The 20,159-nt window shown below is 53.6% G+C and overlaps 1 protein-coding gene and 2 long non-coding RNA genes across 26 annotated transcripts; 1 reads left to right on the top strand and 2 right to left on the bottom strand.

Annotated features, from left to right (window-relative positions):
• Positions 1-3,113: 3,113 nt before the first annotated feature.
• On the bottom strand, positions 3,114-4,612 carry LOC119876192. The gene is made up of 3 exons (XR_005357929.1): positions 3,942-4,612; positions 3,523-3,573; positions 3,114-3,417 (listed from the first exon to the last, which is right to left on the bottom strand). It is a non-coding gene; the product is annotated as an uncharacterized LOC119876192 (long non-coding RNA).
• TBATA (thymus, brain and testes associated) lies at positions 4,018-18,850 on the top strand. Of its 24 annotated transcripts, none has more exons than XM_038534230.1 (14): positions 4,030-4,166; positions 4,707-4,754; positions 5,918-5,974; positions 6,322-6,495; positions 7,302-7,537; positions 9,506-9,694; positions 10,508-10,656; positions 12,145-12,318; positions 13,785-13,845; positions 14,084-14,488; positions 14,867-14,948; positions 15,730-15,874; positions 17,335-17,387; positions 18,299-18,595. In XM_038534230.1, exons 2-14 carry the CDS (start codon positions 4,711-4,713, stop codon positions 18,390-18,392), a joined length of 1,863 nt encoding a protein of 620 aa, XP_038390158.1. In that variant the 5' UTR covers positions 4,030-4,166; positions 4,707-4,710; the 3' UTR covers positions 18,393-18,595. The 24 variants fall into 24 exon arrangements, with proteins under 24 accessions (XP_038390154.1, XP_038390156.1, XP_038390161.1 ...); XM_038534223.1 differs by lacking the exon at positions 18,299-18,595 and adding an exon at positions 18,621-18,850 and having other exon boundaries at positions 4,033-4,166; positions 10,523-10,656; XM_038534222.1 differs by lacking the exon at positions 18,299-18,595 and adding an exon at positions 18,621-18,850 and having other exon boundaries at positions 4,033-4,166.
• On the bottom strand, positions 13,019-19,835 carry LOC119876191. The gene is made up of 4 exons (XR_005357928.1): positions 19,596-19,835; positions 18,337-18,414; positions 14,589-14,690; positions 13,019-13,821 (listed from the first exon to the last, which is right to left on the bottom strand). It is a non-coding gene; the product is annotated as an uncharacterized LOC119876191 (long non-coding RNA).
• Positions 19,836-20,159: the final 324 nt, after the last annotated feature.

Raw genomic sequence — 20,159 nt, 5'->3', positions numbered from 1 at the left:
GGATGAATGGGAGGAAGCTTGTGTGGTTCCATGACCTTAGACTTTTCTAGAGAGCTCAGGCTTCTCCCCTCTTCTGTGATGCCTGCTCTTCCAGTTGGGTGACCTTCCTGAGTGCTGGCTTAGACCAGTCTATACCCGTCAGTTCCAGAGCTCAGATTTCTGCTCAGCTGACAGGTAACCAGGTAACTTTGATCATCCCAGGGGAGCCATGTGTGGTCTTTAGTCATGCCCTTTCTTTCGTTCTCTCTTTTCTAAAAGACCACCAGAAGGCTAGGCACACAGACTTTGGGACAATAGAGGCACTGGCCATGCCATGACAGGTGAACCCCCGGAGCCTGGCAGGCTCTCCACTTTCAGGGCAGCCATCAAAGCACCCAGTGGTCCTGGCCACAATCCTGAACTCTGTGTACAAAGAAGAAAAGACATAGCAGGTGAGCCAAGAGGCATGGGATCACAGGATTTTCTCCTGCACTATTGGGGGATAGCACTAAGATAACATAGCAGCTATTCATGAAATGCTCACATGACTTGGGCAAACAATAATAATAATAATAAAAATATCATGCCTCAAGCTATGCAATGGGCCAGGCACCCTGCTGGGTGATTATATACGTATTATCTTACTTAAGCATCAGACAGCCCCATAAGGGGCAGAATTATTATTATCTTTACTTTACAGAAGAGGAAACTGAGGCCAAGAAGTTGTCAAAACTTATCTGAGATCACATAGCTAGGGAATGGCAGGTCCAAGGGTCTACAGAGCCTATGCTTCTGGCCTCTGTTGTGTTGACCTTGCGTGGAGATAAATGAAAGCCCAACAAAGCAGAGTGGATCAAAATGAGCTCTCTTGTTTGAAGTCCAAAAGTAGGTGAGTAAGCCCTCAGCAGAGTAGAAGTTTAGCAGAAGAAAGATCTAAAACTGAGTTCACAGCATATACAAAGTCAAAGAAAAATAACAAACCAGAAAAAAAGGTCTTCTTACTCATGTTACAAAGGGATAACCTCTCTAATATGTAAATGCATATATTCAATTAAGAAGAATTAACAAACAGAAAACGTGGATAAAAGATATGAACAGGAATTGCAAGAAACATACTCAAATTGCACTTAAGCATAGGAAAAGATGCTCCACCTGACTGAAGAAATGCAAATTGGGGTACCTGGGTGGCTCAGTGGTTGAGCAGCTGCCTTCAGCTCAGGTCGTGATCCTGGAGTCCTGGGATCACATAGGGAGCCTGCTTCTCCCTCTGCCAACGTCTCTGCCTCTGTGTGTCTCTCGTGAATAAATAAGTAAAATATTTTTTAAAAAAGAAATGTAAATTAAAGCCAAATGAAGGTAGCATGGGTCTCCCACAAACTTGAAGAACGTGTGGGATGCAGCTATTATGGCCTTAAAGGTAGAATATATTTGAAAAGAAGGAAACAGAAAGTCAATGACTTAAGTACCCCATCAAGAAATTATAAAAAGAACACAAATTAGACCCAAAGAAAGTAGAAGAAATTAAAGAGGGCCAAATCTAAAAAATTTGTTCTTTGAGAAAAAAAAACTGATAAAAATAATAACCCTTGACAGGATTGATCAAGGAAGAGAGAGAGAACAAATCCAGTCCAATCTCTGGAATGAAACGAGAGTATCACCATAGTTCCTAGAGACAATACAAAGATACGACCCACACTATAAACTTGAAAATGTCAATGTTCTGGAGAAATTCCTCTAAAAACACCATAGATGCCAACACCAAAATGACAGTAATGTTAGAATTATCTGATGAAGATTTTATAGCAGTCATGATAAAAAAAAAATGTTTCAATGAGCAATTAGGAACACGCTTGAGATAAGTGAGGGGAAAAAATAGAAAGCTTTAGCAAAGATATAGAAGCTATAAAGAACGAAATGGAAATTTTAGAAATATTTGCAACACTTGTAATTTAGGATTTCTCTGATCATTAATTTCCCCATCTCTAGGGTTAAATGAGATAACATATCTAAAAGGATTGGCACAGTGCCTGGCACATAGCAAGTGCTCCATAAAATTTTATATTGCTGCTCTTGTAACAGAGGCATCCAAGCAGGAGGACCAAACTCTGATGCATTTCCAGGCAGACAGACCCTCCTGCCTTGAACACTCCATAAGGAAGATGTCAGAAGGGTTTGCTTAGCAATTAGGTTATCAACCTTACAAACCAGTATTGAAGGCATTCCCTAAGGTACTCCTTTCACCCTCACAGCGGCAACCTGTATGCAGTGCCCATGCTGGGTTCTGAAGAATACAATGGAAGGGATAAGAGGTACAATCAGAAGGGGAAGATGGACTTTAGTTTCAGTGGCAACAGCTCACATGATGGGAAACCCCCCAAGAGTTTGCTGGAAGCAGCAGGAAGGGACAGGGCAGAAAGAAAGAAAGCTTTCTCTTCTTTCAAACACGGTATTGTTTACCATAATAGCAGCCAGGATTCCCAGAAGCAAGGGAGAGGGGGCTTGCAGAATGGTTTCAACGGGGTCACCTCATTCCTGCAGAGACAGGCCCAGGAAAAGCTACACTTACAAAGAGACCATTCTGACCTGCACGGATGGAGGGACATCTGGGCCAAGGCCAAGATCAGGGACGACCCCGCAATGGGACGCCACCGTCCTTTGAATCCCCACCCTCAGCTGGGAGAAGCAGAACTTTTGAAGGAGGTAGGTTTGTTCTAGCTTTCCTCCTTCCTGTTCTTCCTTCCTAGCAGAAGACAACGCATCAAGCACTTTCCCTTAGTTTACAGAACCTGTTTACACCCCTCACAGCGCCTGATCTCATCACACACCATGGCTGAGGGATATCCTCACTTCATTTTACTGGTGTCCCAGTGGAGTCTCAGAGCCATCAGGTGAATTACCCAAGGCAGTTTTCGGACTACGGACTCATCCCACCTATATACCTATATATAGTATAAAATCCTACTCCATCAAGACACCAATATATTTTTTAAGATTTTATTTATTTATTCATGAGACACACACAGAGAGAGAGAGAGAGAGGCAGAGACACAGGCAGAGGGAGATGCAGGCTCCATGCAGGGAGCCCGATGTGGGACTCGATCCCGGGACTCCAGGGTCATGCCCTGGGCCAAAGGCAAATGCTAAACCACTGAGCCACCCAGGGATCCCCCAAGACACCAATATTAATGAGCATTATTATTACTATTTTTGAGCATCTCGGGTGTGCCAGGTAAAAGCCAGGTACCTGGCTTCCCTGAGCTCACTTGTCCTTCAGAAAGACACCAGGAGTAGAGGCGGCTGCCCTGTCTTACAGGCTCCGAGAAGGCATGAATGGTAGGCGCTCCTACTTAGTGCCTGGCACTGTCCTAAACACTTCAATATGCACGAAGTCACTCAGTCTTCCCAGCAGTCCCGTGAGAGTAAGTGTAAGTCACACATCTGTTTCAGAGATATGGGAACTGAAGGTCAGAGACATCAGGTAATCCACTGGAGGCCACACAGCTCAGAAGTGGCAGCACTGGTATTCAAACCGAGCCTTCTTACCACTGTTCTGTGTCTCTGGCAGGACGAGTGGCTTAGCACTAGGTGGCACATCTAGGAAGTGTCAGAATCAGATTGAAACCTCTGCCCAACTGAAAACCAGGGTCTTCCCACCCAACTATCCTGCCTAGAGTAGGGCTGGATGATCTGGGTCACTTGGGCAGCCTCCCTCCTCCCCAGCTAAGGGACAGCTGTCTGCAAATCCATCCCCAGAAACAGGATGTGTGGGGGCAAGGGCCCTCTATGGTGGCATCAGGCCCAGGCAGGCTGACAGAGCTGGAACCCAGCTCCATCAACCTCTTTGCCAGTTTTTGTCTCCCTGCCCGCTGCTTGTGGCCCAAATCAGCCCCAGACTCTCATCATCTCCCTTGGCCCCCACTGAAAATGCTGACTGCCAGGTGGAGTGGGAACTTGGAAGAAACCTGGAGGGATCAGAGGAGCTGTGTGGGGGTGAGGAGAGGGGTGCTGGAGAGCGGTTCTGGAGTTGTGGGGAAGGGGTAACCTAGCAACCACTGGCTCACATGGTCACAAAGCCAGCAGGCTTGCCCACAGAAGCAGCGAGCCTTCCTGTTGATGTAGCTCCCCTTGCTCCTCTGCTCAGGCAGCAGGGACTTCTCACACACAGACTGTAGCAGGCATTTGCCTCGGTGAGTCGAGATCCATGGAGAGATCAATCTCCTGCGGAGGGAAACGGACACTAGAGCCGGACTGGGGGCCGGGGGGCACCTACAGAGGTCAAGATGGGGCAAGGAAAGTTCTGTCTCAGGATTGATGTGAGCATTCAGACCCCTTCTGTCCAGCTGGTTGGGGACCAGGCAGAGAGGGAAGTGAGGACAGAGGTGGACACAGTGGAGCCCAGCCTGGCCCACTCTGGAAAAGGCTGGCCTGACCCAGTCCTTGTTGACCTCTACTGCAGCTACAGGTTGTGACCCAATTGTGGCTTATAAAATCAATTTAATGGGTCATATCTAAGATTTACAGAATGAAAACCAAAAGTAGGATGAAAATAGCACTGTGCATCGTAGGGTAGGTATTGCTTTAGGATGTTCCTGCCTCAGTTTCACATACACACCAATGTGTGCACACGCGTGTGTAGATCATGATCTGATCCACGAATGAGTCTCTTACGATGATCACAGTCAAAAGCATTTGAAAGTCTGTGTTCTAACAAGTACTTTTTCCTGTAGGCAGATGGGTTTGGGCTTCCAAATGGCCTGTCCGCAAGCCTGCAGCATGTAAGTGCTCTAGAGCCCAGCCCCCGTCATCCAGGATGTCCAAAGCTTCCTTCAAAGGAAGTTCTACCAACTGTTTTTCTCTTTAGAGAAAAGATCGGGGGAGACTTGGAGTCAGGATGCCTGGGGTCCTTGTGTGACCTCAGGTCTCCCCTTCCCCCATCTCAAGGACTGCTGCCTCTCACTTCCACCTGAACCTGACAGCAGCTGGCCCTGGGCATGTCTGGGGTCCTTTGCAGATTTTGTAAACTCGAGGGTTCATTTTCAGAATGCACTGACTCCCGGTCCCAAACCCATCCCTAGCACCTGCAAGCCCTGCACTTTGGAGAGATATAGACGGGTAGATTGATAGATCTATATATGCATGTGTATGTATATGTGTCTGTTTATGCGTATCTATATATCCAGCTACATTCAGGTCCATCGATTCAGACCAATCACAATTCTTGACTTTAACACCTATCAGCTTTCATCCACTTCACTGAATCAGAACTATTTCATATTATAATGAGCACCAGCAAACGAGCCTCTCAAACCAAGAGTTAGAATAGCACCATTAACACATCTTATGTGCTCCCCTCCCTCCCATCCCCCATCCCTGACTTCCCTCAAAAAGAGCCACTAGCTGAATTTTGTGTTTAGCATTTTCTTGCCTTTTTTCCCCTCCCTTATCACATTTATGATAATTTTGCTTTCCTTTGAGCTTCACTTTTAAGAAGGAATCTCAGGCTATGTGGCCCTCTGGGCCTTGCTTTCCTTGACCTCACATAATATTTGTCAGGTTCATCTACGTGGTTCTGGGTAGCTCTGGTTCATTTTCATTGCAGTACGATGTTCAATTGCCCACATGTAGCACCGCTCACTCACCCCTTCTTTCTGCCATTGGACACTTGGGAAGTTGCCAGGAGTTTGCTAATTCGAACAATGTTAGTCTGAATATATTACAAACAGCCCCAGTCATATGACTGCAAGAGCTTCTCTTGGGTATATGTCTGGGAGACGAATTGCTGAGCGCTACAGCTTGCAAATGTTCAATTTTACCACACACTGCCAATTTTTCTCCTCTAAGTGTCTGTTCCGGTTTACACTCCCACCGCCAGCGTATGAGATTTCCTGTTATCCATCTTCAACACCAGTGTTAAGTGTACTAGTCTTTATTCTATTAGAAAGTCGACGATGGCCACAGACGTGAAGACCCAGTTGGCTGAACATCCATTGATGAGGTAAGACCCCAAGTGCCCACCCTGCTGATCCGAGCGGGTGGGGGGAAGGCAGGGCAGGCTGGGAGACAAAAGTGGCGTGGCGGGAACCCAACAGATGGAGGGTCCAGGAGAGGCAGCCCTTCCTCACCTTCGGCTGCCATCAGCCAAGCCCCCAGTGGGTTCTTAGGCCTGAGTTAGCACAGGTCACAAACTGGGTCTCTCCCTGGAGGGAGGAGGACATGGTGGCAGGGAACAGAAGCACCTGCGTGAGAATTCCTAGATTTTTAAGGGGCGACTTCCTCTGTCAGTTGGGGTAGGGAGGCCACGTAACTGCAACTTTCAGAGAAGGTTTGCTTTATTTCTTTAAGTCCCAGATGCCTTAGAGGCCAATGGAGGACGGCACAGAAAACTCAGGGGCCTGGTCAGCGAAATCCTCAGAGGGCCCCGAGGCCCTTGCTTAGCATATCCAGAGCCCACCTCTTCTCCAGAGGGCCTCCCTTCAGCCAGGGCCACCGGGAAAAGGGAATGCAGACAGCCAGCAGGCAGGTGGTCCCACCAGGCCCCAGCGGAGATCACCCCACCTCTGGATCCATGCTGGAGCGACCCCGGGCTCCTCCAGAGGCAGGGCCTGGCATCCTCAGGAGAGGGAAGGGGTGCAGGGTGGAGGACAGACAACCTGAGAAACGTGTCTCCAGTGAAGCCGACAAGAGCTTGACGCTTCCCTGCAGCGTTGGGACTCTGAATGCTGCCCCACCAGCTCTGCATCTCCTGGGAGGGGCTCCCGAGGGAAGAGGACGTGCTGGCGCCATCTGGCCTTGGTGCTCCAGCTTCAGCCCCTGGACGCGAAGTCTGGGCCAAGACTGCCTGGAGGGGGGGCCCGGGGGCAGGGGGACTGCCCATAGCTGGCTTCTCCTGGGCTGCCAACAGTTGGCTTGGGGTGAGGTCCTCATTGTGTCTGCCCCTGCCCCTGGAGGTGTATATAAGGTACCTTTGCTCCAACCCAGGTATTTGGAGAGTAGGTGGGTCTATGGCTTCTTTTTAGGGCTTTAGAGAGGGTTTCTGGGAGAAAACTGAGGTCTTGGGAGATGCTATCTGAGTTCTCTCCAATAGATCCTAGCTCCCTGCTAAGGCATCTTATGAAGACAGAAGCTCCCTGGGACTGGATTGGACTAGTTGGGAGAGGACCCCAGGAGAGGCCTGGCTTTGGGAGCCATGGGGTGGAAGTGAACTCCTGGAAACCAATTTCAGAGTGTCTCAGGAATAGACTCCATCTGAGCCCTGAGTTCTGAGCTGGGTGGGCACTGATGCCAGGAAGCTCCATTAATTTCTCCTTGACTTTCTCCTTCAGTCCAAGGGCTGAGCTGAAGCCTGAAAAGAAGTCAGGGCACAGGCCAAGGAGCCACGGGGACAACGGGCCACAGAAAGAACTGATGATCCCAGGGATCGTGGATTTCCAGCTGATCCAAACAGCACTGAAGACCCCCAAGCCCCAGACCCCTGGGGCCTACCGCTTTGGCCGCCTCAGCCACCACTCCTTCTTCTCCCGGCACCACCCTCACCCACAACGTGTGACCCACATCCAAGGTAGGCCCTGGGGAGGTAGGGGCCTGACTGGAGGTGGTGGGGCGGTTCTGATGACCAGAAAAGTAGGATCCAGCCTCTGTTTCCAAGCTGAGGCCCAGAGAGGATGGGGATTTGGTCAGGGAGAGAGAACTGCTTGGCCACTTGCAAGCACTCAATCAAGTGAAGACTTGACCTGGGGAAGCAGGCTCTGAGGCTGACTGTGCAGCCCTAGACCATTCCTTCATTGCTGATCCTCCCATTTTACAAATCAGATAAAGGGATGAATGTTCTGCCCCAGAAATGCACTCTGTTCTCTAACTCAGGCCAATTCATCCACTTAGCCATCTGTCCATCAGATATCTGTTGAGTGCAAACAATGGATCAATCACTTATTTAGGCCCTAGGGATATGACAGTGAGTGAAACAGTTCCTAACCTTGTGGAGCTGACTCTGCTGGGAAAGGCTAGGAAATAGATGAGGTGTCAGAGTGTAGGAAGTGCCAAGGCTCTAGAAGGGAGGAGACCTGATCAATAGCATGGCATCTAAGCCAAGAACTAAAGGGGAGAGGGCATTGAACTGTGTGGCTAGTGGAGGAAAGAATGTCCCAGGCAGAGGGAACAGCAAGTACAAAGGCCCCAAGGCACACATTCTGGCTCTGCTGGAGGAGCAGCAAGGAAGCCAGTGTGGCTGGAGCTGAGTAAAGAGGGGGAGAAAGGGGATACTCCAGAGAGGTGGTGGGAGTCCAGATTATGTGGGCCTTAGAGGTCACTCCACTTACCATTAAGCCATCTCGCTGAATGGATGGGAGCCACTGGAAGGTGGAAAGCAAAAAACTGACGGGAGTGACATGTTGGCTGCTGTCTGGAGGGGGATATAGACCAAGGAGGTAGCAATGGAAGAGCAAGTGACCCTGCTCTAGAGCTATACAGAGGTGGAACCAACAGGATTTGCAGACTGGTTAAAAATAGTAGGAAAGGCAGAGGAAAGTCAATGATGACTCCCAGGTGCTGGGCCTGAATGATTAGAAAACCAGAATCACATTAACTGAGGCAAAAAAATGCCTGAAGGAAGGATCAGTGCAGGGCAAGGGAAGGGTTGGAAATTGGGTGGGAATCTGGGAGATGTGAGATTCCACACATCTTTCAGGCTTCGGGGTAGAAGTAAAGTAGGCAGTTGGAGCCGGAGTTCAGGCGAGAGATGCCAATCTGGCCACCACTCAAGGAGGGACGGCATTGGAAGTGCCATGCCTGGATGGGCAAGCCAAGAGCCCGTGTAGATGCAGGAGAGGAGAGTCTGGCGCTGAGCCCAGAGACCCCAAGCCTGAGAGGGCGAGGAGGTGAGAAGGAAGGAACAGAGGAGGTGAGGAGCAGCCTGTGAGTTAGGAGGGACCATGGGAATGAGCCCCCCACCCCCACCAGCCAAAAAGGAGAATGTTTCAGGAAGGACAGAGTGAGCCAGCATGCCAGGACCTAACCAGCCTGGTCCTCGAAGCTTCACCGTGTATGCTAATACACGGTCACACAGACCTGAAGCCAGAAGGGTCCTCATGTGTAAGCAGCTCGCCACCATCTCTGGGCTGCCCTGCAGAGGCTGACAGATGGCAAGGAGTTTTATCCAAGGGGTCTGGTTAAACCTTGCTCCTTTTGATTTGAGCCCAGGCCTTTTTGGTCACAGACTATGGCTCCATGCCCCATCCCCGTGTCCTCCTCTTCAAGCTGCCCACCTCCATGTGCTCACACCTGCAGTTCCTCACTCTGTCATAGAAAATCAGAAGGACGCCAGGACTAGAGTCCTATCTCACCTCCCCCTGACTCGCTGGGTGACCCTGAGCACTGCCTATCACTGTTCATTCTTAGTGTCCCCCTGGGTAAGGCCTCTGTGGCCGGAGGGCCCAGCTCTAGCGACCTATGGGAGGGAAGAAGTGGGGTCCATACTCTCCCTGCCCACCAGCCTCCTCCCAGCCTCCTGGTGTTCCTGGGGTCCACCCAGGCCCTCCTTCCCACAGCCTCTCACCCTTCGCAGATCTCACCGGGAAGCCCGTCTGTGTCGTCAGAGACGAGTTCTCTGTGGCCCCCTTGCCTCAAGCCACACTTTTATCCCGCTGTCTGATGGGGTTGCCCACCATCTCTGTCCCCATCGGAGACCCGCAGTCTAATCGGGAACCCCGGCTTTCTTCTGGTGGGTACTTGTTGGGCACCAGCCCCTCTCCCCAGGGGCTGCCCTCCTTCAAGGCAGGTCCCTGGGAAGGAAAGAGCCAGCGCTCTTAGGTCGGTGGGGTCCCCTGCGGTTTTCCTCATTTCCTCAGACAGCAGCATCTGCACTATTCCCCACCCCCCAGGTCCTCAGAAATGAGGCCCCTACTCAGATTTGAGGTGTTTGAGGCATGATAACAGAGGACAGACAGAGTGGGGCAACAGTCATGTGACTTACAGCCACAGACAGGATTGATATGGGAAATGTCGAGTAGCTTGTAGGCTTGGGCACCAGCCCGTCGGAGCAGTTGGCCAGAGATGGAGCTGGAGCTGAAGCAGCAGCTTTCTGGCAGCCCCTGCGCTTCCCCCTTCCCCTCCGTCAGGGTCCAGGGGAAGCCCACTGGTGGGGACCAGGACAGCTGTGCAGGGCAGAGCAGCTTGGGAAGCTAGCCGCAGCGCATCTCCCCAACTTCGCCAAGAGAAGTTCGGTATCTGAGGGACTGGCACATTGCAGAAACTGAGGCTCAGTGCTGGCCTCAGGTGCATAAAAGAGGCGCAGCTACACTAACCCGCACACATGTTGGCGCAGGTAGCCAAGCATCCCCAGCAGCTTCCAGGGAAGCCACAGGCTAGGATCAACATCAGCCCCCTCGAGTAGTGACCACGCTCACCCCCTCAATGGCGAGATTCCTGCTTCTCCTCTCAAGGTCACCGCCTCCCCCTTTCCCTTTAAGATACAAGGCAGGCGGAAGGCTGGGGAGGTGAGCAGGCTCTTCCCACCCCCACCCCCCACTCCCAGGCCTCTCAATGCCAGGTACCACAGGGAAGGCAGGAGGACCCCGGGTTTCAGCTGGCAATGTCTTCCCAGAGGCATGGAAGAAGGAGTTGAGAGACCTGGCTTCCCGGGTGGCCGTCTTCACCAAGGAGAATGAGCTGAAGAGCAAAGAGGTGGGTGCAGAACACAGGAGCCGTCTGGGAAGAGATCCAAAGGGTCCATGAAAGCCCTCCCAAGTGGGTTCCCCCTCGTGGGCAGTAGAACTAGTGTCCACAAGAGGTGCTGCTGTTGGCCCAGGAGGAGAGGGCTGCAGAACATCCACCTCCCCACCCGAGGAGGGTCCAGCAAGGGCTCAAAAGAGAAGAGAAGGTGGCTAGGTAGGGAGATCCAAGAAGGGTGCATAACAGAGGTGGGATGGGCAGATGGGGACGGGGAGGCGTTCCTAATGGACACATGCAGCTCAGAAGCTGGGAAATGCAGGACATGCTTAAAGAGGGCAACATAAGCGGGCAGCCATGTGGGGTTGGGGGTGGGGGGGAAGGTAAGAAGGGGTTGACTTTGCATGTGGGCAAAAAGGAGGAGCTTGCTCTTCATTTCTGAACTTCCTGTAGCACCCAGTCTCATAGGGAATAGAGAATCACTGAAGGATTTCAAACAGGATGGGGTGACTTCGTGGGTGCTATCTGCTGATAATCCAGTAAAGACAACTGGGAGGCAGCATGGAAGTAGTTGGTACTGGATGCAGGACAGGTCTGGCCCTTGGGACAGTCTGGCCCTGCCCTGCTCTTGGGCAGCAGAGTTCTCATTTCTGATTTGTGGCCTACTCACTGCAATGCTCACGGCAACTCGGCTAAGCTCTCGGGGTCTCAGTTTTCTTATCTTTAAAATGGGGACAAGTATAGGGTCACCTGGGTGACTGAGTGGGCTGAGCATCCACCTCTTGATCTCAGGACCCTGGGATCGAGCCCCACGTCGGGCTCTGCATTCAGCGGGGAGTCTGCTTCTCTCCCTCCTCCTCTGCCCCACCCCTGCTCCCACGCACATGCTCTCTCACTTGCTTTCTCTAAAATAAAAAAAAAAGTGAAAATATAAACAAATAAATGTGGGGAGAAGTATACTAGCAGTCTCAATTGGGGTTGCAGGGGTAGGAGGTCCCAGGCCTCATACCAATAGGCCTAGCTCAGGAGGTTTTCCCAGGGCAAAGAATGGATGCCAAGTTCTAGGGGACAAATCTGAGGGGTAGCTGAGCTGGAGTTAAGGTAGGAAATGGGGGTCTTGGCCTAAAATACTGCTTTCCAATCTCTGATGGGTGCAGGGGTGAGGGGAAGGGAGGGCAGGTCTCCCTAGGAGGAATAATGAAGACTTCAGAGGACCACCAGGGTCTCCAGCATTGAAGAAGTTCCAGAAGGAAGCATTTTGGATGGGGAGAGTCCCTGGCTGGGGAGAGGGGTCCAGAACAGGGTGGGGCTGGCCTGGTCATCCTCCCAGGTCCCTGCAATGTTGCGATGCTGGGATTGCAGGAGGGGAGGTGAAGCCCCAGAGGTGTGACTGGGCCTCCTTCTCTTCCCCTTCTTCCTCGAGCCTCTCTCCCTCTCCCTCTCTCTTTCTCTCTCAATCTCTCTCTCACTGCCTGGAGTCTCTGGCCACTTTGCTCCCAGCAGAAGGAGGAGCCTCAGCGGGAGCAAGGGGCAAAGTACTCGGCCGAGACTGGGAGGCTCATCCCCACTTCCACCCGAGTCATTGGTCGCCGCCACTCCCGCCAGGGCCCACGGATGTATTCTTCTGGCAAAGATGAAGGAGTCCAGACTGTTTTCCTAAAGGATCATGAGCTGCTGGTAAGGCCCTGGGAACGCTGGGAGCTACGGCCCAACAGAGGCCTGGTCTGAGGGCAGAGAACATGTGGTCGCTGCTCCCAGGCTCCCAGCAGTCCCAGCTAGGACGCTTACAAACTGCTTTAAAGTGTGGCCTCTCAGGGTGCCTGGGTGGCTCAGTCAGTTGATTGCCCAACTCTTTTTTTTTAAGATTTTATTTATTTTTTCATGAGAGACACACACACAGAAAGAGAGAGAGAGAGAGGCAGAGACACAGGCAGAGGGAGAAGCAGGCTCCATGCAGGGATCCTGACGTGGGACTCGATCCTGGGACTCCAGGATCACATCCCGGGCCAAAGGCGGGGGCTAAACCGCTGAGCTACCCAGGGATCCCAATTGCCCAACTCTTGATTTCAGCTCAGGTCATGATTTCAGGGTCATGGGATCAAGATCCTCTCTCCTTCTCCCTCTGCCTTCTCCCCATCTCTCTCTCTCTCTCTCTTAAAAAAAAAAAATTAATTAATTAAAAAAAAAAAAACAAAAAAAACAGGGATCCCTGGGTGGCACAGCGGTTTGGCGCCTGCCTTTGGCCCAGGGGGCGATCCTGGAGACCTGGGATCGAATCCCACGTTGGGCTCCCGGTGAATGGAGCCTGCTTCTCCTTCTGCCTGTGTCTCTGCCTCTCTCTCTCTCTCTCTCTCTCTCTCTCTGTGACTATCATAAATTTAAAAAAAAAAAAAAAAAAGGTGTGGCCTCTCCCAGGATACTTGTACCTGAGGCTATCAGCCTCAGAAACTCCTGACCTGGGAGTCAAGCACCTGGATCCGATCCTCTGCCGTGTCCAGGTTTCTGCGGGGAGCTCTCCCTCTCTTTTAACGCCTTCCCCCGACTTGGGGCTTTAGCTCCACGATCTACGCAAGCTGGGAGCATGCACATGTTGTCTTGAAGGGCTATCCTAGCTGTGGCACTGGATGAGTTCAGGAAGGGAGCTACGGCGGCTGGATGACATTCATAGAAGAACGTCCTGCCTAGTGTGTCCCCGAACCACACCCGGGTGTGCTGCAGCCTGCGGCCAGCCCTGCCAGTCCCAGCCCAGTCTCCCCACACTGTGCAGGGTTTGGTGGGTGCCACAGTGAAGCACAGACCTATCTTCTGATGTTTAAGTTTCACCGGCCAAGGCCTGAGATGAGTCTGTGACCGATGCTGGTGGGTTAAGGCTACCTGTGGTTCCTTTTAAAATGCATACATGTTCTCCAGGGAAGGTTAGTCCCCGAGCCAGCATCTTGACACCCTCCCTGTGACCCGTGCTTTCAAGCATGCAGTCCCTTTGGAGACTTACAACGGTCCAGTGAAGTGGATAGCAGACAGGGCCCAGAATCCCCATTCCACAGATGGGGAGGCTAAGGCCCTGCTAGGTGACATTCTGTGGCCCAGGTCCCCAGAGAGGGAGCAGCATAGCGGAGACTAGAACGACACTTTCTCCACCATAGGGCGGCCTCATCTTGCCTGGAATTAGGTTCTCGGGTCCTGTGGGGAGGGGGCCCCGGGCAGGTAAGTCGGACGGGGAGAATGGAGAAGGGCCCAGGGGCAGACCCAGGGGGCGGGGGGAGTCACTGCAACAGGTGGGTATCTGGGGCTGAGGGGGCACCTTAGCAGCCAGAGGCCCGGGAAGGGGTTCAGCCCGGTTCCTGTTCTGCCAAGGATGAGGCCGACCTGCTGGGGACTGACAGGCCCCCTCAGGTCCTGGGAAGACCGACTGCCAAGCACTAAGGGGACCCTGCTTTCCTAGGACTCCAGGGGCTACACCTCCTACCACGGGTCCCAACTCCAGGCAACCGTAGCCACAGCCACCGTCAGCAGCCTGGCCTAGGGAGCCCCCGTAGCCCATCCTGCTACACAGAGCTGGAGCTCCCCCCGATGATACGAGACTGGAGGCTGCAGGGGAAAGAGGGCCCGGCGGTGGCAGAGATGCCAGAGGCTGAGGAAGCGGCCGAGGGTGAAGCGTTCATGCTGCTTGGCGGGATGGAGCCCCACGCGGGGTCATCTGCAGCATCAGCCAGCCCTGACCCCCAGCCCGCCCGCTGGGATCTCCCCACCTCTGTGCTAGTGTCTCCAGACCCTGGGAGCTCCAGGGTGGGGAGGCCCGTGGGGTCCCTGAAACCCCCACGCCAAGGACCCAGGGATCCGGGACTCGGTGGGTCTCCGAGCAGCCAGCTCTGACTTTGCCTTCCCAGTGAGGGACTTTGGGGGTACAATCAGCCCACGCAGGGCTCAGGGATGAGGGATCCACATACGTGATATGGAGCTTTGTTGTGTCACACTCTCCCTGCTGGGGTCGTCCTCTTTCAAGGCCTCAGATTCCTCATTTGTCCAGTGAGGAGGTTAAGACTCTTCCACTTGGGGAGAGAAAGTGCTGTGTAAAATGCAAAGTCACAGGGCAGGGACGATGGTGGGGACCAGTTTAGCCAAGCATGTGGTTCTCAGAGCACATGTTGTAGGAGCAGGGCCTGTGCTGCTGGCTGGGACATGTCATCCAGGCTCACTGACCCGGGGCCTGTCCTCCTGCCCGCAGGTCCTGGAGCTCCTTTGTCAGATCCTGCAGACAGACTCCCTGAGCGCTATCCAGTTCTGGCTACTTTACGCTCCCCCAAAAGGTGAGGACACAGCCGGGGCCCAGAGCTTTCTCGGAGTGGAGGCTGCGGAGGGCCTTGTTCTCTGGATGTCACTGGGCTCCCAGCCAGGGCCTTCCTTCTGGGCCCCGAATGCACCTGTCTCCAGAGGGATAGGGCCGCTGCTCCCTCCTCGCCCTTCCTCGGCAGGATTTCCTCGACCCTGCTTCTTGGAGGGGACTTTATACTGACCACTGACCACCCTTGGCACCCAGGAGGGAAAAATCCAAAGATATATTTAGCAGACATGCCCCCCTCACCTACCACTGCGGGAAGCGTACACACACACACACACACACACACACACACACACAGGAACCGTGAAAGGACGTCCTTGTACACACTGGAATGGTGGGCAGAAGGTTTATCTGGGTGGGAGGCTGAGGGGTGGTGATGGGAGCCGGAGATAGTGGGGGAGGAGGGGAGGGGGAGGGCAGGAGGCAGGTGTCCAGGGGGCTTTGCAGAGAGAGCCCAGAGGCATGACCACTGGGTGGGCCAGCAGGTGCCGAGAACAAGGAACATGCATGTGATTGTGTGGTGAGAGAAAGGTGGGGAGGGGCTGGGTGCTCTGCACACACAGGGGCCAAGATAGAACAGGGGCCTCCCCAAAGTGGACCTGGAAGCAAAATGAGAGATGGTTAGAGAGAGCTGCCCTGGGCCAGGGTTGGGCAGAAGAGCCGAGGCCCTGCTTCCAGCTTGTCCCTAGCGGGGACAGGATAGGGTGGGTCCGGCCACTGAGGACCATGCCCCCTGGCTGTGCTTACAGAGAAAGACCTGGCCCTGGGACTCCTGCAAACAGCCGTGGCTCAGCAATTTCCACAGCCCCTAGCCTCTATCCCGTTGGAAAAACTTCTCCATCAGCTCCAGGAATTCCAAGAGCCATCTCAAGAGAAGAAACAGCCGCCCTACAGGTGAGCTTCACACCCCTCACCTGCCCCTCTGTTCCCAGAGCTCTTCCCTCCCATTCAGCCACTTGTCCTCCCCGGTGAGGCCGAGTGGTCTGGAAACGGGATCCAGGCACTGGGCTCACTGAGCCTGTGCTGGAGGAGGAGGCCCAGCGCCCTCCCCGAGGGACCCTCCGATTCAGCCCCTGCTGCCTGAGGGCCCCTCTGGCAGCCCACATGTCGGCGGCTGACTATGGGGGATGCCCGAGGGGTGACCTGTGTCAGCTGTAGCAAGACAGGGCCGGAGAAGCCACAGCTAGCCCTCCAGCTCTTAGTCTCGGGGAAGGCCAGTAGAGAGGGGAAGCTGACACAGGGGAGCAGAAGTACCATCACGGACAGCTGGAGGACACAGGGGGAGGGTACAGTGGGAAGCCCTCACCAAGCAGGTGGGTAGGGCTAGGGTGTCAGCAAGGGACCTGGCAATAGTGTGGCAACTGTTCTGCCGGACACCACTGGAGTCCACACAACCACCCAAAGAGGCAGCGTTACCCCCATTTCACAGATTAGAAAACTCAGCAACAGCTGAGACTACCTAGAGTCACCTGGCTAGTCGGAAGAGCTGGGATCCAGCCTAACTTCCAAGCCCAGCAGCACCCAGATTTGCCAGAGACCCTGTTAAAAATGCAGATTCCTGGAGATTCTAACAGCAGGTGGGGGATGAGCCAGGGGATGCATCACTTTGACAATCTCCCTGGTTTTCCCCGATAGAGCTTTGCGGAACGTGGCTGGGACAGGTAGGATTTGAAGGAGCAAATGAGAGGTTGGGGACCGTCAGGAAGCGAAGGCAGGAACGCGCTCAGTCTAGGAAATGTTAAGTTTGGGGGTGGCTGCAGCTTGGTGAGAGGGGGCAGGTGCTTGTGCTCATTTAGGTTTGTTGAGGGCCTGGGTTCTCGCTCTGGCCCTAAACTGGGTTCTCTTTTCTGCTTTGAGAGACCAGAGAAGCTTGGGAGGAAGGCAGGCTTCGCTGTGACCTCGGGCGAGCCACTGCCCCCACCATGGGCCTCAGCTGCTCCCCTCAAAACCACTCTCCTAGCGTTGTAGGGAGGACAGTTAGACCGAGTGCATAAAAAGGCCTGCTTTGGTGCAAAGCGGAAGTCCTCCGTTAGGGCAGCAGGAGCTCCAGCTTCTCCACTCACAGGAGAAGGCTTCCTCTCTGCCAGGAAGCAGGAGCCAAGCACGGCCGGGGCGGGCTGGGGCGGGGGCCTCCCTTACCGCTCCTGGGGCAAGAGGGCCCAGGAGGTTCCTCGTGGTCACGGCAGGCAGTGGAGTCACAGCTGTCTGTCGAGGTCCCACTTGGGGGTGGTGCCAGCAGGGGCCAGGCGCCTTGGGCTCTTGGGCTCCCTGGAGCACTTGTTTCCCCACCGCACCCACCCTGCCACTCTGCTGCAGTGGGCTCCAGCCTCACATTCCCTTTGTGTCCCTTATAGCCAATCCCCGAAGAAGACGAAGACCCCACCACTACCCAAAGGCGACCAACCAGGTAAGATTCTATGCAGCAGATCATCCCAGGGGCTCTCCCCCCCACCCTCACCCCCACCCCTAGGCCCACCCTGGCTGTATGCCTCGGGGGATTCGAGGACACTGGAGATGAGTCTCTGCCCCAGGAAGCTGCTCATTCCACCCATTCATCTATTCACTCATCCATTCAACAGAGACTTCCTTAGCAGCTGTGAGCTAGGCTCTGGGGAAGAGTCCAGACAAGTTCCTGCTGCTATGGAGCTCACATCCTAGTGAGGAGGAGTGCAGACAGCAAATCCAAACATCGGAGGGGGATAGGTACTGGTAGGAAAATAAAGCAGGGGAAGTGAGGGGCAGTAAGAAGGACTGGCAAGGGGGATCCCTGGGTGGCGCAGCGGTTTGGCGCCTGCCTTTGGCCCAGGGCGCGATCCTGGAGACCCGGGATCGAATCCCACGTCGGGCTCCCGGTGCATGGAGCCTGCTTCTCCCTCTGCCTACATCTCTGCCTTCTCTCTCTCTCTCTCTGTGACTATCATAAATAAATAAAAAAAAAATTAAAAAAAAAAAAAAAAAAAGGACTGGCAGGGTGGGGAGAGGGCTCCTTGGCCTGAACGACAGGTAGTTCCAGCCCAGGGCGGGCCTCCGGAGAGCCCAGAAATAAGGCTCTAACCTGTCAGCTGTGTGGCTGAAAGCATATTTAGGCCAAGGTGGCTGGGGCCTTATGGGTCAGGCTGGTGGTAAGAAATGAGGTGGGCAGGGCCAGCCTGGGTCTCACCCAGATGACATGGGGGTGCACTGGAGGCTTATAAGAGGGCCTGGTGTCCAGACAAGTTCCCCTCTGGCTACCAGGTAGAGGAAGGACTACTGGGGGCAAGAGGGGCTGAGGGGAGACCAGGCAGGAGGCTGCTGCATCCTCCTGGTGTCTTCGGCCAGGGCAGGGGCAGAGAAGAGGACAGCTACCCACCACGTACCGTATTCTCTGCCACTAGACTGTAAGGCATCCCAGGTGAGCATCCGGCACAGGTAGGCACTCCCTAGGTATTTGTTGTCTGGATGTAGAAAGAAGAGGTGGAGGTGAAGCTCAGAGAAGGGAGTCAGCTCCTCCCGGGTCACCAGCAGCACCCAGCTGGGCTTGACCCACTTCTGCCTGGGGCCTCGCGGGGAGAAGACGTCCATTTAGATCCCTAGAGCAGCTCCCAGCTAGGGACCTGGCCCATCCCTGTCCTCTGCTGACGGATGTCTTCCCTTCTCCCAGAGTACATCGGGAGAGCACAAATTCTCCGGATGCATCTGAACCAGAACACAGAAGACAGAAATTCAAAGCCAAAGGCAGAATGCGGAGTCTGAGTCCCTTTGGCCACCTTGCTCAGGAGCTGTCCCCAGGTTCGGGGCTGCTCCCAGTTCACCCACCTCAACAGCAACACCGACTTTCCTATCACACGGAACCTATTAAAAGGCTGCCTTCCCCCTAAGAGGACAATTCCACTCCACTCTCTATAGGAGGTCTGTACTTGGGGGTTTATTCCAGGAGCGAGGATGGGCTGCACGGAACCGTCCGGCTCCCTTGGAGAAAGCCCAAGTGCTACCACCCACACGGGGCTTACCTGCTGGTTCTATGTTCCTAAGAGCTGAAGGGCAGCCTGAGGAAGAAGCTCTGTCCCACCCAGGCCAAGACACACAGGGGATCCGGGTAGGTTAGAGCAGATGTCAGGAGCCCACAGGCCTCCGAAAAGTAACCGTCACTACCCACTGTTGAATTCCTGCCAGTACCATATTCAATTCCCCCAAATATTCGATTCCCCCAAAGCTCTGTGAGGTAGACTATTAATATCATCACTCCCATGTTACAGGTGAGTACATCAAGGCTCAAATGGGGGAACTAACTCGTTCAAAGCCACACAGTGAGTGGCAGAGCCAGGACCCAAATCCAGCATGTCTGGCTCGGGAACCCTGCTCTTTCTTCCCCGCTGTGCTCTACCCCTCACCCAAGGTGGTGGCTGCAGTCTGAAAATCATAAGCATTAGCAAAATGGTGGTTGGCAAGATCAAGGAGGAAAGAGATACTCCATAAATGTGACCCAGTTGGGGTTTTTTTGTCCTTTAAAATCTAGAGAAGATAGCCTTTGACCCTCTTGGAAGTCCAGTGTGTTCCTTGAGATTTCTGCAGATTCCCTGGAAAGCCAGGGTGGGGAGATATGGGAGGCATTGAGCATCCCCCGTGTCATGGTCACCTGTGGCTCCGAGCTGCTACTTCCACTGAGTGAGGTCCCCAGACTATGGCTCCCTCCTGTGCTGGCAACACCGCTCTACCTCACAGCAACTCAGATTCGGTCCCTCTGGGTTTTCTCAAACACCCCACACAAAACCTATATGTGCAGCAGCGTTCAGCCCAGATCAGGGGCTGGATGGGGATTTGCTATGAGTCCAGCCAACAGCTTCACATCAACATTAAACCATCTTGTGTTCTTAAAATCCCCTCTCCCACTGAGGATGTTCCCCCGGCAGCAGCATCTCTTATTACAGCCCTGTGCCTTGTGACATCGCTGGCTTCGGCCTCCCTGTGCTCACCCCTGTCACCAGTTTTCCAGAAAAGCCCACCAGAAAGCCCACAGAAAGTTCACCACAAAGCCCACATTCATTTGTCTTCTCCTTATTCCCCTCCTCTTTTTTTATTGTGGTAAAATCCACATAACATAAAATTTAGCCATTTTAGCCATGTGTCAAGTATACAGTTCGGTGGAATTAAGTACACTCACGTCGTTGTGCAAATATCGCCACCATCTGTCCACAGAACT

The sequence above is a fragment of the Canis lupus genome, chromosome 4, assembly GCF_011100685.1.
Source record: "Canis lupus familiaris isolate Mischka breed German Shepherd chromosome 4, alternate assembly UU_Cfam_GSD_1.0, whole genome shotgun sequence".
In the NCBI taxonomy this organism is placed as follows: Eukaryota; Metazoa; Chordata; class Mammalia; order Carnivora; family Canidae; genus Canis; species Canis lupus.
This window is presented reverse-complemented; position numbering and strand designations above follow the sequence as displayed.

What these genes read in the sequence shown, in the direction of transcription:
- TBATA (XM_038534222.1), top strand. Translation starts at nt 4,711, where the DNA reads ATGGGTTTGGGCTTCCAAATGGCCTGTCCGCAAGCCTGCAGCAT. An exon ending in GGAATGCAGACAGCCAGCAG is followed by an intron (nt 6,496 to 7,301) that starts GCAGGTGGTCCC and finishes TTTCTCCTTCAG; the next exon opens with TCCAAGGGCTGAGCTGAAGC. An exon ending in ACCCAGGGATCCGGGACTCG is followed by an intron (nt 14,489 to 14,866) that starts GTGGGTCTCCGA and finishes TCCTGCCCGCAG; the next exon opens with GTCCTGGAGCTCCTTTGTCA.